We start from the raw sequence: 18,554 nt of genomic DNA on the forward strand, positions 1-18,554 counted from the left end.
AAATAACCACACTAATCCCTGGTAAGCAGTTTCCGAAGTGACACACACTGACTCAGGGGGCTCACGAAAATCTTCCAGTAAATCAAGTACATACTCAGGGAATAATAATAATAATAATAATAATAATAATAGACGGCCTATTAGGTGACTTGCATATCTGTGAAGATAAAAGCCCTACCGAGGATGATTTCTAATGCTGAAGATGCCACACACACCCAGCCCCCGAGCCACTGGAATTAACCAATTAACTATATAGTCCCTACTTGCGTAAATAATAATAGTAATAAAAAGAGCAGTATATTGACACGATTTTATACTGCTAGCAAAAGACTCGTAATGGAATCTTAATCTGCTTACCCTCCAGAGTTGGCTTTTCCCTCAGCGAAGGATCCCACCTCTACCGCCTCAAGGGCAGTGTCCTGGAACTTCAGACTCTGGGTCGGGGGATGGAACTGGGGAGGATGACCAGTACCTTGCCCAGGCGGCCTCACCTGCTATGCTGAACAGGGGCTTTGCGGGGATGGGAAGATTGGAAGGGATAGACAAGGAAGGGTGAAGGAAGCTCCCGGCATTTGCCTGGAGGAGAAGTGGGAAACCACGGAAAACCATTTCCAGGATGGCTGAGGTGGGAATCGACCCCACCTCTACTCAGTTGACCTCCCGAGGCTAAGTGGACCCTGTGGCAGCACCAGCGTGAATCACAGAACTTTAATTGTACTTCTTGGACCTCTTTGGGAGGAGCTAGTGTGTTTTGTTTCTGTGTGTAATCTCCTTTGTAATAAAAACCTGTATATTTTTGAAGATCTGTTCACATAGTATGGGACGGAATAATAAAGTATAGTTTATAGAAAGAGGATAAAGGGGATATCTGATAACTGCTTAATCGTAGGATATATGACAGACCCCGTTCCAGCTCTCGTGCTACTTTTTAAATTTCGTAGCAGAGTCGGGAATCGAACCCGGGCCTCCGGCGTTAGCAGCTAATCACACTAACCACTATACCACAGAGGCGGACAATGGAATCTATGACAGCGTATTATTCTGTTTTGTACCTTCACATTAACAGTACAATGTCCCCAGATATTATATTAGTATGTAATACTTCAAACCTTACGCTTACCATTTTCTGCAATGGTGTTTGAAGAGCTCTTGTTAGACGTCTCTGTGCTTGAATCCCTTCTCTTAATCATCGCTGAAATTAGCGGTTGTTTATAAGCTGGATAATCAGGGAAAGGGCTGGGTACAGATCCTGTCTTTAATTTTCGCGTTTTGCTGGTCACTTTGAAATCGTCATTTACGAAATGTAGACTGCAAACCACGGAATAATCAGAAGGAATCCATTTACTTCCCTTGCTGTTTCCTTCCCTGGATATAATACTTAACCACTTTCGACGCAGTTGTGTACTTGAAGGTATATCATGGAATGAAATATCACGGCATTCTGGTTTCCCTTTCTTTGATTTGAAGAAAGGCACGCAGCAATACACCATTTTCACTGAAAACAAGTACAGTCTATCCTATTTCCCGCTATTTCATTCCGACAGGTCTGGAGCCGGTTGGTGCTGCCACCTGCTGTGGGTATTTGTAAATGGAGTGTTTCATTTAGTGCCATGTTAAAATGTTGTAATGAGCCAGGCAGTATAAGCAGTCATCGGATGCAGATCGAGCAGGCAGTGTTTCAAACAGCTATCGAAATGCCATCTGTCCAAGAAACTCTCTTTGAAAAGCTTCTAACGCTGCGGGAAGAAGTTAGATTACAGGAAATGTGTGAGATAAATAATATAGTGGAAGTACAGGGCTCATTTGAAAGAGCGATTGTAAACAGAATACGTCATTTTACTAACGAAGAGTTTCGGCTTCTCGTTAGGGTGCATACTCGTATTTTGTTACGACGCGAAAGTCCGAACTTTCATCTATTGTTTATTCACAAATTTAGTTTCTTTTCCTGCAACGTTATGTTAGCTGAACTAAGAGAGTTGATGGACGATCACGGAAGTGATTGTGATATTTTTGGTGAGTTTTAACTTTTTTAAAAAATTTCAAGGCTTCGTCTATTGTCGGATTGCGAAAGATTTTAATTTTACATTAACTTTTTCTTTCCATATAGTAGAAGAATAGGAAGTGAGCCTGGAGGAGGAGGAGAATTTAATTTAACCTTGAATCCTTTACCAGATTTTATTTTTTCTATCATCAAATCACCAACCTGTGTAGGTGTGACAAATTATAGCTTTCACTCACACTGTCTCAATTCAGAGGTTGATTAAGAAATAATTCGTAATATTTTATTTTAAAAGAAACCATGCTATACAGTTTTTCAAGCAATATTTCGGCTACGTGGCAGCACGTTCTTTTGTTTTGTTAAAACACTGTCGTGTTTGATGTCTTTGTTCACTGAAGTTCTTTGCTGTTGTTCTTTGCGGTGAATTCACGCGCCCCTAACTGATTCATTAGACGATTTATTATTTCATCTTCCGTGCTGAACATATATATTCGATATAATTGTTGATGAGATAGCACATCATGTGTTAGCCTAACTAATTTATTCGTTCAGAGATCATAATGCTTTTTTTTTGTGTGTTAGCCATCTTGGACAAAGATAATAAGAAATCACAGACATGACACTCATGTATGGGCTGTTTGACCTCGAAGAGTACAAACAGTTGCCGACGTATCCAACAAAAATGGCGAGATGTTTTTGTTTTATTCCGTATGTAAAAATTCATACTATCGCGTTCGTAACAACGGAATGTCTTAATCAACCTCTGATTTCAGACTTTATCCGAGTTTTTTTTAATTTTTTTTTAACTAGTACAATGATATTTCATAGATAACATTTATTGATGTAAGGTTAGTAAACAGTGTGTGTGTGTGTCTAACGTCGAGATTTTACAGCTAGATGTGTTTTCTGTCGAAAAATAATTAAAAGGTAAGTAGTCGAAGGAAAAAAAAATATTTTATTAAACTAAGCACTTTTTGTCTCAACCTTTACTGCTCACCAGTTGGCTAGTCGTTAGTAGCTAACCTTCTACAGGTAAGCAGGAGAGGAGCGATTCTTTTTTAGAAAAAAAATCTCATATCCTGTTCACCTTTCGCCAGCAAGTAACCTTGTAAAGCAAATCCAGTTGCTGCAATTATTTCACATGTAGCTGTCTCACCTTGAGCATTGAGAGGAACTCCAGCAAGTAACTTTTAGAAGCAAATCTACTCACAGGACCTTGCCTTTCAAGAAATATTTACCTCTTACATAAAGACCTCTGGGTAAGTGTAGTTAACATTTCCTACATGCACCCTAACAAGTAAAAGAACTCTGCAAAAAAAAAAATATATATATATATATATATATATATATATATATATAAAAATTTAGTACCATATCTAACATGATGAATTATGTTTAAATGTCTTTCCTGTCACCAACATAATCAATTTAAGAGGTAATCACATAGGCAAGTAGGGTAGTTTTTTTTTTTTTTTTTTGCTAATTGCACTAAGCAGTTAATTACATTCAATAGAGGTTCTTTTTAAATCTCTACTAGAAGAGTAAGGTTAATAGTGAACTTGTTTTGCTCTTACACTACCTTTCAGTATAAAGATACTCAATTACGCACTATAACAAGTGATGTTACCTATCACGCCCACCCACCTAGGCATAGCAGTAGAAAGCTACCGCAAGGAGCGACATTCCACACTTGTGTGTAGCCTTGACAGCGAGAGGCGCCCTCCGAACGTGCCTTGGCAAGTGAGAGGCCCCTTCAGGGGGAGAGGAAGCGCACGGGCATGCGCAGTGGCTGCCGCTGGTCCAGAATTCTTCTCTCGCAGCGCTGGTCCAGAATTCTTGTTTCTACTCTACTGACATTCTACCCGAGACAATAGATCCAGATAATATTAAAGATCTTTGGAAGAAGGCTAAAGCCAATCTTAAGGTGTTTCATGAAAAGGTTAGGGAAAGATATGATCGTGGACGGAGACCCACCAATTTGAAGATAGGTGACCAGGTGATGGTCAAAAATTTTGTTCCCGCGGACAAGCTTGCCCCCAGATTTCATGGGCCGTGTATAATTCTCTATTTTCTTACGCCGGTCACATTATTATTAAGCAATCCAGCCACCGAGATGATATTTAGGGTTCACCTGTTGCAGGTGAAACCGGTATAATTTCTGTGCTAACTTGCTTCATATGATTTTGAAAGAAATATGAAGTTTTTTTTTTTTGAGGGGTTTCACTTTTAAGGCCTTCTGCCCTTTGTATAATATTTTTTTAAATATTTAAGCATTTATTGTAAACCCTCCCCGCACAGTTAAACTGCCATCCTGTCCTTGCCACGGCCATTACCACGCTCCCGTCTCCTGCTCCACAACACATAGTGGCTTGCATATGAAAAGAATTTCTCCACGCCGCTGGCTCCTCAACCTCACCACAATTTATGTACCCTACTATCATTCTGGTTCAACAAAAATTCTGCCATCGAGCTTTAATGTATCAGTGCCCCCGCAGCCGCGCGTCGCCGTGCCGCGACTGGGATAGAGGAAGGGCCCCCTCTACACCAGCGATGTCGACTTGTGCACGGCGAGCCGGAGCCCTCCTCCCAGCCAAGGCTGATGTGCGGCGCACAACCTGCTACTTGCCCGCAGCCGGTATATGTTCACCGCGGGCGCGGCGTGCTTAAACACCTCTACTCCCCTCATAGTGCGGACGAGCGGTATCTCAGGGTACTTGAGGGGTCCGAGCGGCCTCCTCTGGACTCAAGCAGCGGCGGCTGGCCTGGCCGTCAAAGTAATCGGCAACTGATATATTTAGTCAGTTACATGGACGTTTCACATCAACAATTATTACCTTTTTGGATTTTACTGCAATATCTGGTGGACTTGGAAAATTTTTTTTCTCTTTCAAGAATTTAAAGTTTTTCCTTCTGAATTCAACTTCTACAAACAAAGACATTACATCCGCAATAACTATAAAGAATTTTGAAACCGGACCAAACCAAATTTAGAAAATTTTATAAATGCTTCTGCAATATCATCATAACTTGGACCTTGTTTTCAAACAAATTTCATGTCTCACCCCTGGAGGGAATTTTGGGGGGGAGGTCTGTACCGGGCGGTACACCTCCACGCCGCTAATTCAAACCTTGCGCCAGTTGAAACTTCTCTGCTGGAGGAAGTCTGAACTTTATCTACTGTGTTAATTTTCAAGTTTATCAGATGATGTCACTACTTGGAAATTTTGAAGTTTCTGAACTGGGTCGTTTTCGATGTATTTTTGTTTTGCCTGTAGTAAGAAGTGTGAACATTCTCTTCTAGAGGACACTACGGAAGAACTACAATTGTGCACCCTGGTGCGAAGTGAAAGAACTATGTTTTTGGAGAAAATTTGAATTCATAAGTTTGTTCTTTGTTAAATTTCTTGCAGTCATGTTTTAAGTTGGCAATATTAACCCTTTCTTTCCCCTTGTTTTGAATTTAGCCAATCCCGAATTTCTCGAATTAATTTTCCACCAATTATGTGTTTCTTCTTCATCTTGTGTAGGGGTTTTCTTGGTTAACCAATAAAATTCTTGTGGGAGGGTGTTCTCATTCCTGAAACGTCTCGAACTTTCCGCGAGAGTATATAAACTGCTGATTTTCGGGTCTCTGCGCCACTTCAGTAACATTTTTCAGTGTGTAAAGTACGTAGCAGGGGGCGGGAAGCGCCTCTTTCTTCGGGCAGCAGTACATCCACAAAGTAATGGCCGTTTAATAACTTCTTTTTTTGCTAGCTCAGCAGTTTAGCTCTCGGGGCAGGTCCGAAGCCTTTTACCATGTAACTTCCCTTAAAATGTAAAAACACTTGGTATCTATTCTATCTTTTTAAACTACAAATCGGGATAGAGTGTGCTTAACCCTCTCGAGCTCCCACTCATATTGCATTGAGGTGAACTTATTTTCACAACCTTTCTTCCTTAACGTAATGTAAATTGTTCCTTCTATAAGTCACTTCTTTAGTATGGGATTAGCCCTTGCATTAGCGGCCTAGAGCCAGATTAGGTTTTAAACAAAATGTATTAGGAGTGCAAGATCGCCTCCTCTCAAATTGGTATTTTAGAGGCCAGTTAATTAACCTGTTTCTTTACTTAATAGGCCTCAGTAGGTCGGGTATTTTTACCCCTGTGTATAGGTCCTTGGAGGACAGCTTGAACGTGGAGTTTGGTGTGGCCTTTGATAGGCTTAAATTTTGAGAGCACGTTGCTCTTTCTTGAAAATTGTGTTTTCTGCGCGCCTCGAGGAGGCTTTACTGTGTAATTGGGAGCAAGTGCTCCTGGGCATGATTGGGGTCTTCTGCCCCTTTGTTGACTTGTGTATATCGTAAGGTTGGGCTTATAGCTCAAGAATTCGGTGTCTGGCTCTCGGAGCCCAAATCCTGTAATCACCGTTATTGTACTTTTTTCGAATTGTTTCGGCTGCTGTGTACCTGTTCAATTTATTTCTTATTCTTCATTTTGAAAAGAAAATATAACCTTGTTAAATTTTACCTTAACTTTAATTTCGTAGTTTGAGACCCGTTCACCCCCGCACCTTCTTTCACCTCTGCTGTTCCACAGATACCTCGGAAGAGTTACTATCTTCTGAGCCCTAGCTCTATGCTATTCTAGCCTGTATTTAAAACACACAGACTTGTCCATGATGATAAAATCATTCTCTCTCTCTCTATTCAAATGCAGGTGCCCCAACAGAAGATTGGAAGGTCATGCTGGATGTTAACGTTCTTGGACTGTCGATCTGTACTCGTGAAGCCGTCCAGAATATGAGGTCCAGAGGAGTGGATGATGGTCATATCGTTCATATCAGCAGGTAAAATTATCATATAATAGATGTTATAAATCTAATGATCGGAATTGTTTTGTATACAGGACCAAAGGTACAAATTACAAAATACAATATATAATGCATAACAGGATAATGAAGGGAACAAGGCCTTAGTGCAGAGGGAACATGATGGATGCAGTTGCCTCTTTTTCTTTAGAAAGGAACTGCTTTCTTCATGGGAAAAGTAGTTTCCTGAGTCTATCAACATTTTTCTTCACTCTTATGAATAGTGTTAGCAGCGATTCTGACCAACCCCCCAATGTCTACTAACACTCGTTATTATGATTTTTACCCAACATATGATAACTTAATCCATATCGTCTTCAATTTGACTACGCATTTTTAACCTTTGTTTTTTGAAAACAGATCTAACCTCAACATGCACGTTTTGTCATACTAATCCTATCCATTGATGCCTTGGGTTCGATACTCTGGTCCCCAAGAGTTGCTTATTGTTGAAGCATTTCATGAAGAGGGTCCATTTCAAATTCAGACATGAATTACTTTTAAGAAATAATGTGACACAAAATTCTTTTAGACAAACATTTTAAGTTAATAATTTTTAAAGTGATTTTAATGTGTGTATGTTTTTTCAAGTATCTTTGTACTGTAATATAATGAAACACAATGTCATAACTATTAAGAGTTCAACAGTATAGTTTATGTAAATTGGATAAGGTCCTCAGACCAGTATTTGTTTAGGATTGAATAAGACTGATGCCCAGTAAAAGAGGGGTGAAACATGTACCTTAAAATTTGGTAGTTTCTATGTTCATTTAACCACAAAACAGTGGATTGTATTGAATAGGTGGTGTAATAAAATACTCCTTGTGTAAACTTAGTGGTAAAGCCATTTTCAATACGGAACAATGACTAGAATAATGGTTTGTAAGTGGTATGTTCCGAGGTGTCGATGGAGAGATGGCGTGGAATGACATTAGTAGATGAATAAGTTTGAGTGGTGTCTTTAAAAGTAGAAAGATCACAATATCAAAGTAAGGTTGGAATTCAACAGGACAAATTGGGCAGATATTTGTTTATAGGAAGGGGAGTTAAAGATAGGAATAACTTACTAAGGGAGATGTTCAGTAAATTTCCAATTTCTTTGAAATCATTTAAGAAAACAACAGATTAGGAATCTGCCACCTGAGCGACTGCCCTAAATGCAGATCAAAAGTGACTGAAGTTAAAAAAAAGTACATTTGAAAATTATCCCAGAGTCCAGGGCTGCTTCTTCTGCCATCTCCATGTACCAAAGTCCAACTCCTCTGCCGTAGATTCATTTGAGGTCTTCACTCATAACCCTGAGCTAGGACCATTACCAGATGCTACACACCGGGTCAGTGTGCTCTGGGACTTGCACATGCAGGGGCACCGCTCCCTGGGTATGACGGCCTTCTTCTTCTTCTTCTTCTTCTTCTTCTTCTTCTTCTTCTTGAATAAATGGTTGACATGCTGGCCTATGGTCCAAGGAGCCACATGTTAGATTACAGACTGAGTCTGGAATTTTAATCTTCAATGGTCAATTATTTGCGCACGGGGACTGGGCGTGTGCTGTTTTCCCCACACCCAGACGTGCAGGTCGCTCATCGGCGTCAAATATAAATACCTGCACTAGGCTTTTCCAGAGGACCCATAACATTTATTATCTATACCTATCAATGACAATGTCCTGACTGTTCGTCAATCTAAGTTGAGATAAGGACTTTTGTGTCGCATAAAGAAATGACATTTTTGGGATACATTCATATTGCAGTACAGGTGTTCATTAAGGAAAGGTTTGAAAAATGTCCACCCCTAAGGGGATGAAATCGGGGTAAAACCTTGAAAACAAAAATATTAATTCCTCCAAAATTGTTTGCCGAATAAGACTATTTTATAAAAAAATTAGTCCCTAAGGGGTTAAATGGGGTTTAATATGGAAACAAATACAGTACAAATTTCTCTGAAACCATTTGACATAAGATGTTTGAAAATTCACCTCTATGAGATTAAAAAAAGAAAAATGAAATAGTCTCAAAAAATACTCCGCTAACGGGGTTCATTTACAGGGTGAGGCCTGACGACAAAAATACTACCTTCTTTCAAATCATTAAACATACAAGGTTGAAATTTCACATGATGGTTGCTCCTGTACAACTTAGATTTTAAATAAGAATTGTTCTTAAATAGGTTTTGACCAGGAGGGTGAAGCATTTCATATTTCTGTAACTATTTGACATATGCAGTTGAAATTTCTAACGATGGTTACTCCTATATGTCTTACTGTTAGACATATGAAGTGAACATTTCACACGTTGATCACTTCTAAGTCCTAGATGTTAAAAAAGATGGGGTGTTTAAACTTTCCAATTCTATGTGGTTCAAATTAAAGTTATATCCAAATTAATAATTGCTCCAAAAACTTTTTATGTACCAACCTAAAGTGTATTTTACAGACTTACTCGACGGTGGATTCTACAACATTTAAAACATTGAAAGATGACTTTCACTGTAAAACCTTAGCAAAGCACGGGTATTTTGCTAGTGTGAAATATTGGAATGTCTATTAATCTTGATGTATGGTTTTATTACAGTATTGCTGGACACAGGGTAGCAAGACATGATAGTGCCATGTATTGTGCTACCAAGCACGCTGTGATGGCTCTCACAGAAGGACTGAGGAAGGACTTCGTGGAACACAAGAGTAACATGAAGGTCACGGTAAATGTCATGTTCATTCTGTAGTAAATTGGTTTACTGCACAAAGAAAGAAATTCATATTCCACATCATTTCAATCAATTACTTTGTTATTTTGCACTTTGCAAAAAAACATTAGTGGATGCTTTTACCTTCCCACTCTTCCAAAGTCTTCCTTGCCTATCATTTTTTAGCATTAGTGATGATTCCCGTTGTCCATTACTTCATCCAGGCTGCATTAATTCTCGTATTCACATTCATGTTACATGTGATAAATAGCTCTCATGAAATAAAACTTGGATATTTCCTACATTTGGTCTGTCTTGAAATGTATTTACATTGTATGACACATTAGTTTCTATTTGTTATTTCAGTGCGTGAGCCCAGGTGTTGTGAAGACTGAATTTTTCAAGAATCTCCCAAAGTTCAAGGATGAATTTTCAAAGTTGCCTGGATTGAACTCTGAAGACGTTGCTGATGCTGTACTTTATGCTATTGGAACACCACCACATGTGCAGGTAATTACTAATGTTTTAACTTCCTAAATAACGAAGCGATATGGCCATGCAGTTAGGGTCGCATATCTGAGAGCCAGCATTCTGGGTTTGAATCCTGCTGCTGGCAGCCCTGAAAGTGGTTTTAGATTGTTCCTAATTTTCACACTGGACAAATGCTGGTGGCCACAGCCACTATCTCACCATTCCTAGCCTTTTTTTCATCTTGGTATTGCCAAATCACAGGATGTGAATTCTTAAATCTGTCACAATCATAATTTGATGTTTCCACTTCTCTGTATCATCTTGTCACAAACACAGAGTTAATATAGCAAGAGTAAGGATGCACTATAAAGGAAGAGAAATTCCAAGGCATTCCTGGGGATCAGGATGGTGCTCTAAATGCAAAACTTCCCTGGAGTAAGCTAGGACGATTCAGGACATGTGCATGTACATAGGTATATTTGTTCCTCTACCGAAGTGGAAGCTGGTTAGAGTGTGTATGTTTAGTCCTCAGCCCGAAGGCTGGTTGGATCCTCAACAGTTCCGCCATCAGCTGTCGTAGATGGCCTAGGCATCACTGAAGAGGCGTACTAGGGAAATGAGGAGTGAGGTAGTTTCCCGTTGCTTTTCTCACCGAGCCAGAAGTTGCTATTACGCATCAGTCTGCCAAGCCCACTGAAATGCATGCACCAACTGGCCCTATGAGCAATATTTTCACACCATTCATAGCAGGGACTAGCTGCAGAAGGAATGGCATTACTAGCATTACTCATACCTCAGTCACTTTCATTTTGTCAAAGCTAAGGATAAAGCTGAGACAGATCAATGAAAGTAACAAAATTGCTCTAGCCCATACCAGAAGACATAGTGCACTGTAAACACTAGGTCCTGCCAGCAAAGGCACCTGGTTAGAGTATGTCTGAAAATTTTCCTGTTGAAGTCCATGTGGATCAGGGATTGCCACATAGTCAAATTCTGTTCAACATTGTTATTAACTCCTTGACATAGCAACTGTTGCTAGATCTGCCATAGACAGTTATATGTGAATAATACCATTCTGGTCGATGAAGCGCGAACTTGGGAAAGTCAAGGTGCTCGGTCTGCATTTGTCTTCTTAGGCAGTGAACCACTAATTTATTAATTACATATTCATTTATTTAAACACCTTTTAAATATGTGGTTCCAGCTTGTCAATACTATTGACAGTCTATTATGTTACTAATGGCCGTACATGTTTCGAGAAGTTAGAAGGTTCCCTTCTTAAGCAACATAATAATCGCCAATATACTCTTTGGCCTTATTACATCATAAAATCACAATTCTTCATTTATGCTCAACACGTTAAGATAATTATAAACACTTATAATAAATGTCAAACTGTTCTTGATTAACTGATTTTAGAAAAATATTAATTATATCACCTATGTAATATAAACATCTAATTCTAATCTCAGAATATTGTTACAAAACCAAACTCATAATAAAAATCTGAATCTGTATAAAAATTCAAAATTAATGCATCAGAAGATAAGTATTAGCAGTTCCTACTGTTGACTCTCTCAATCATTAATTACTTCATGGCTCTTTGCAATCTTTCCCTGATTCTAAAACACACACAGAATGGACCAAACTTAATTCCAGTATTAAAATAAAGAAATAAATATGCTAACTGGATTAAAGGCCGGCCCCATGGTGTAGGGGTAGCGTACCTGCCTCTTACCCGGAGGTCCCGGGTTCGATTCCCGGCCAGGTCAGGGATTTTTACCTGGACCTGAGGGCTGGTTCGAGGTCCACTCAGCCTACGTGATTAGAATTGAGGAGTTATCTGACGGTGAGATAGCGGCCCCGGTCTCGAAAGCCAAGAATAACGGCCTAGAGGATTCGTCGTGCTGGCCACACGACACCTCGTAATCTGCAGGCCTTCGGGTTGAGCAGCGGTCACTTGGTAGGCCAAGGCCCTTCAAGGGCTGTAGTGCCATGGGGGGGGTAACTGGATTAAAGCCACTTATACATGTTTACCAAAACAGAGTTTTCTGCCAAATTACATTGGCCTTCATCAGGGCATGTGAAGGTCTGCCTCAGACATTGAGCAAAGTAATTTTTCGAAGGAACGCAGAAGTCACGACCACACAATCCACGGCCCCCACTAACTGGACTCTGGGATCGTCGCGCTCCGCCCTCTGTAGACAGTTTTTGAGTGCGTTGCGTTGTGCTGTGCCATGGTGGTGTTATGCATGTGTTTCTGGAGTGCAGGTCTCCATTAATTTGATAACTTGAAGCGGTCTCCCCTGTTGGTTATTTGGGCGCAGCTCTCTCTATGGCTTCTCTTTCGAGTCAAGCATAGACTCGATGCGCGATGACCTTTGCCTGGTCAAAGAGGCTGTCATGGTCTGTACTGTAGAAATGTTCTGCTATGGCAGACTGGCTTATAGCATTTTCTGTGGAGGATGAGAGTGATATTCTTGACTGACCTGAGGTGTTCTTTCACCCTGGTGTTTTATGAGCAACCACAACCACATGGAACTTCATACACGCCTGGTGCTTCAAGATGTGGTTTTTCTTTGGCTGGTCGAAACGGGGGATTTGAGCTTCCGATCTGCGGTGAAAACTCGTTCAAAGAAACTGTCGACAGAAAGTGGTGAATCAGTAACTTTCCTCCCAACCACCACAGCACAGCGCGACTATCCCAGAGTCCAGTTTGGGAGGGCCGTGGATAGTATGGTAGTGACTTCCATGTTCCTTCGAAGAATATCTTGGCTCACTGTCGGCAGACCCTCAAATGCCCTGACAAAGGCGAATGCAGTTTGGCGTAAAACTTGACTTTGTTAAATATATATGTGGCCTTAATCCAGTTAGCATATTTAATTTTTAATACAATGAGCTACAAAAACTGTTAAAATATTCAAAATTCAAATGCTGTTAGAAACTTGCTATTGTATCTTGGCTCTGTTATTACCTCCTCTGCCATAATGAAAGATATCAAGCACCACATCATTGTCGGCTGGATGCCAATCAGTCTTGTGACAAATGTGTACCATTAAGGCTTAAAGGAAAGTCTAAAATATGGCTGCCATATCTGCCCTTATGAATGGGCAAGGCAGAATCAGCATGATCAGCAAATTCACCATACCTAGAAATGTATTGACACTGGATTGTATGTTGAGAGAGCCAACGAATAGTGGCGTACAGTGGGGATGAAATAATTGTTTGGAAGAACTGGATGATGTGGATGATCTGTTGTCTTGCAGAATGTTTTTTGGGATATGGAAGTCAAACTGAACGACTTAAAAATAGAATCTAAAGAAGTAGGCTTAAAGATAAATAACAAAAAGGCTAAGAAAATGCATGTAAACCATCGTAACAATTCTAGCTTGACTCCAGATGGAATGGATACAGAAAGGGTAGAGGAATTTTGCTACTTAGGAAATTAACACAGTGCCAGATGATGCTTGACTGATACAACCAGTCAACCCTGTGGTAGGGGCATGAACAGCAATTATTGGTGGGATTGCCAGGTGATGAGAACTTCATCTGGCATTTAGAGTATAATTATATGGTTGTGTGTTGACATTGTGCAGGCAGTTGTTTATATTTGAAAATAATTTGGTACTATTGTAAGGTGAAATGGACACAGTGGGGACGTGTATGTTTGTTACTGTAATTTTGGACACTGGTGTATAATACATTCGTATTCTTGTTCCTATCTTTCTACATTTAATTTTGTTAATGAAATTTATTTTTTATAAAATTTATTAGTTTTCTTCATTTTGTTTCCTATGATTTCAGATTCATGAGATTATAATCAAGCCCGTTGGAGAACAATTTTGAAAATTGAATGAGCAATTCTTCAAAACTACAGTATATGTAATGCCAAATAACCTCTACAGAACTTGTAGGGACATTAATGTAATTTCTAAGTAGCAGGAACTTTTAATGGAAAGCACTGCTAATTCTACATATTGGAGAGTCTGATAGAGAATTTTCATTGGAGGTGTGCAAATTGGACACATATTCTTGAAATTATATGTATTTAAAAATAAAAGAAATGTTTCATTTTGTATTGAAAATTTACAATAAATATTTGCTTATCAAGTCTAATTGGATCTGGTTTTTCTTTTACCTATAATCATCATTATCAGAAAGTATGATTGCCTTCCAGTTATGGTTTCTTAGATGGCTGAGGAGACCAATTCTAGAACCACAAGCTTTCCGGCAATCCTGGTACCAGAGGATATTGCAGGATGGAGACGAACTCAAAAATTACAGCTCGTGATTGGCAGTCTGAGACAGGGTCTCAAGATTTCTTGAGACTAGTGCAGGCACTGTTTCTTGCGAGAAATTTCACCGCATTTTATGGCAAGCAGAGTGTTGTAGGCCTACCGGTAGACTGAGCTGAACGTTGTTTGTGCTGAGTATGCAAAGAGCCAACCACAGGCTTTCCTCATTCCTTAAACACATTGCATAGCATATACTGAAGTACCGAGTTATGACCCTAATACTCTATAACATTGTAGGGAATTCTTTCCTTCATTACTAAAATATTGGTAAACTCAAGCAGTGGTCACATGGTATTGAATGTGGGGTCTGATAACGATGTACACCTGTTGAAAGAATTGTAGCAAACTCGGGCATTTTAGATTACACGTTCCACTCACGTGTAATGTTAGTTGCATATGCAGCAAGGCGCATTTTGCCCCGTCTCGAGTTTGAATAATGCACACTTCTAGTATCCAGCTAGGTGTCAACAGTAGCAGTCGGTTTCTGTAATTAGCCTACTCATCCGTGTACTTACGGCCGCATACTGTACAATGCCAGAATCCGTATCCTTTAAATTGTTATACTGCGTCAAAATAGACCTCAGTAGAAATGAACGCCCTACTTGCTTGTTGACGCATATTTACGGAGTGGAGAAGGCCCATTGTTGGCTATTCGCATATTCGGTACAAACAACATTAAGCTCAATCTACCTGTAGGCCTATGACACGCTGCTCACCACACAATGCTGAATGTCCTCGGTAGTGATGGGCAGTCTGAGACGAGGTCTCGAGATTTCTTGAGACTAGCGCAGGCATTATTTCTCACGAGAAATTTCGAGCGTTGTCCCTACATTGTGCGGTGAGCAGCGTGTCATAGGCCTATAGGTAGTCGGAGCTGAATGTTGATTATGCCGAGTATGCGAATAGCCAACCACGGGCATTCTCAATTTTGTGAATACGTGTCAACAAGCGACTAGGGCGTTCATTTCTAGAGGTCTATTTTGACGCAGTATTACACAATTATAAAGGACACGCATTCAGGCATTGTATGCACTGGTAGGTACATGAATGAGTGGTTTAAGTACAGAACCTGACGGCTACTGTAGGTACACGTATCTGGATACTAGAGGCGTGCATTATTCAAACTTGAGGCGAGACATGATGCGCCTTGCTGCATATGCAACCATTACGCATGGGTTGAATGCGCAATCTAAATTGCTTCAGTTCTTCCGACAGGCAGGTGTAAATCGTTATCAGACCCTGCATTCAATAGCATATGACCACTGCTTGTGTTTACCAATATTTTGGTGACAAAGGAAATAATTCCTTACAATGTTGTAGAGTATTCGCATCATAATTAGGTAGGTACTTCGATATGTGGTGGTGCAATGTGAAATTGTCTCTAATTTTACGCGACAACTTGAAGACTATGTCCAAAACACAACGTAAGTCGTGGATGTCGGTTATTTTTAAGAGATGTCACATAGCACAGCCCACTGTGTTGCTTATTCAAAAGAAGTAAAATACATCGGCAGAAATACTTCTGGAATGATCCGGCACTTACAAACGCATAATATCAATGAAGAGGAATCATCACAGAACACCTCCGGCCTGGTCTGAATCACAAACTACCCTGCCGGCAACGATTGTGAGGCATCCAGGTAGGTTTACATCCTAATAACGGTTATTAACAAATTATACTGGTTATTCAGCTAAGAAGTCTACCTGACATAACTCGTGAACAGTTTAAAATACTGGCATTCTGTTTTCACTTTTGTTAATGGTATTAAGGAGCTCATAGTTCAACATGCAGTGCTTTCCTAGGATTTTTGACAAAATTTGTCACACACGTTTCCATATGAGAACTGCTGATAACTATCAAGCTTACACTCGTAGTTACTGGGATGTCGCACAGCTCGCAGCACACGAGAATCTGTCTCGAGAGCGTTGCCCATCACCCCTGCTGAAAGAATTGGAGCAAAGTCGGGCATTTTAGATTACACATTCCACTCGTGTCATGGGGTTGCATAAGTAGCAAAGCACATCTTCCTTGTCTCAAGTTCGAATAATGCACGCCTCTAATATCCAAGTAGGTGTACATCCTATGTACAGTTATTCACAAATTATGCATTGTTATTCATCTAAGATGTCCACCCCAAATAAGTCGTGAACAGTTTAAGATACCGACATTCTGTTTCCGCTTTAGTTAATGGTATTAAGGGGTTCATATTTGAACAAGCAGTACTTTTCCAGGCTTTTCATAAGAGCGATATTTCACGCAATAACTGCCAATGATATATTATCAAGTTTACAGTCTAGTTACTGGTACGTCCCACAGCTTGCGCTACAGGAGGATCGGTCTCAAGATTCTCGCGAGAGTCTCGAGATCTGCGACGTCAGTCTCGAGCGAGAGCGTTGCCCATCACTAGTTCATAGTTGAACATGCAGTACTTTTCCAGGCTTTTGAAAAAATGTATTGGGTCACAAGTTTTCACATGAGAAAGTTATTTCACGCAATAACTGCCAATGATATACTATCAAGTTTACAGTCATGTTTACTAGTACGTCGCACAGCTTGCACTACAGGAGGATCAGTCTTGAGATTCTCTCAATCTGTGACGTCAGTCTCGAGCAAGAGCTTTGCCCATCACTAAATTTCCATATAAAAACGCTGATGGTATACTATGAAGCTTACACTCATAGTTAATGGGTCATCGCACAAATGAATCGGTCTAGAGATTCTCACAAGGGTCTCGAGTCAACCGAGAGTCGCCTAATCACTACTAGACGGAGCTGAATGTTTGTGCAGAGTATGCATATAGCCAACCACAGACCTTCTCCATTCTGTAAATATGTCTACACAAACGACTAGACCATTCATTTCTTTTGTTTCTACAGAGGTCTATTTTGACACAGTATAACATAAAGGATACACGTTCTGGTATTGTGTGCAGTGACAAGTACACGAATGAGTAGGCTAAGTACAGAAACTGACAGCTACTGTAGATGTACATAGTTACCGGTCATAATTTATCCGACCCCACATTGAATATCCATTTGACCAGTGTTTGTGTTTAGACATTATGGTGACGAAGGAAATAATTCCTTGCAATGTTAGCGTTGGTCATAATTAGGTACTTCGATGTGATGGTGCAATATGTAATTGTCATTTTACAAGACAACTTTGACTATTTCCGAAATGCAACTTAAGTCTTGAACGTGGGGTTATTTTGAGGAGATGCCACATAGCACAGTCCGCTGTGTTTGTTCAAAACGAGTAAAATACCCCAAACCCAATGGCACTACAGCCCGTGAAGGGCCTTGGCCCACCAAGCGACCACTGCTCAGCCCAAAGGCCTGCAGATTACGAGGTGTCGTGTGGTCAGCACAATGAATCCTCTCAGCTGTTATTCTTGGCTTTCTAGACTGGGGCCGCTATCTCACCATCAGATAGCTCCTCAATTCTAATCGCGTAGGCTGAGTGGACATCGAAGCAGCCCTCAGGTCCAGGTAAAAATCCCTGACCTGGCCGGTAATCAAACCCAGGACCTCCGGGTAAGAGGCAGGCACGCTACCCTTAACACCACGTGGCCGGCAGGAGTAAAATACATCGGCAGAAATACTTTTGCGATGATCCGGCACTAAAAAACACATCACTGAAGGGGAATCATCACAGAGAATACTTCCGGCCCAGTCTGCATCACAAGAAACTACTCAGTTGACAACAGTTGCAAGGTATCCAGGTAGCTGTACATCTTACCTACAGTTATTAACAAATTATACGGGTTATTCAGCTAAGATGTCCACCTGAAATAACTTGTGAACAGTTTCAGATACAGACATTTTATTTTTACTTTCGTTAATGTTATTAAGCAGCTCATAGTTCAACAGGCAGTACTTTCCCAAGCTTTGGACTAAATTTATCGGCACACACATGAGAACTTTGTTTCACGCAATAACCGCTGATGATATACTATCAAGCTTATGCTCGTAGTTACTGTGATGTTGCACAGATCGGAGCACAGGGGAATCGGTCTCAAGATTCTTGCGAGAGTTTCGAGATGTGCGACATCTGTCTTGAGTCAGGCGAGAGCATTGCCCATCACTACTATAAACATTGAAATACAATAGTAGTTTCTTGTCTGAAAAATAAGCATAGACCCTCTGACATGGTATCTGCTTCAAGAGGTTGAATCTGCAGGCATAGAGTTGGACTGGAAGACTTGGAGAACGTTCAACCATGACCTATCTTCAACCTACACAATACTATGGCCTCTCT

The 18,554-nt window shown here is 40.3% G+C and overlaps 1 protein-coding gene across 2 annotated transcripts in view; it reads left to right on the plus strand.

Annotated features, from left to right (window-relative positions):
- LOC136885929 (farnesol dehydrogenase) overlaps positions 1–14,117 on the plus strand; it is a 71,779-nt gene extending 57,662 nt beyond the window's left edge. Inside the window, exons 1-5 of one of the 2 annotated variants that reach the window (XM_068230649.1) lie at positions 1,747–2,013; positions 6,698–6,827; positions 9,419–9,545; positions 9,897–10,040; positions 13,806–14,117. In XM_068230649.1, the coding sequence (XP_068086750.1) occupies positions 1,764–2,013; positions 6,698–6,827; positions 9,419–9,545; positions 9,897–10,040; positions 13,806–13,847 (693 nt within the window). In that variant the 5' untranslated portion in view covers positions 1,747–1,763 and the 3' untranslated portion in view covers positions 13,848–14,117. Of the gene's footprint in view, positions 1–1,746; positions 2,014–6,697; positions 6,828–9,418; positions 9,546–9,896; positions 10,041–13,805 lie in introns of those variants that run through there. The other variant, XM_067158628.2, reaches the window with a different exon arrangement.
- The last annotated feature ends 4,437 nt before the right edge of the window (positions 14,118–18,554 follow it).

Source organism: Anabrus simplex, chromosome X (genome assembly GCF_040414725.1).
Source record: "Anabrus simplex isolate iqAnaSimp1 chromosome X, ASM4041472v1, whole genome shotgun sequence".
In the NCBI taxonomy this organism is placed as follows: Eukaryota; Metazoa; Arthropoda; class Insecta; order Orthoptera; family Tettigoniidae; genus Anabrus; species Anabrus simplex.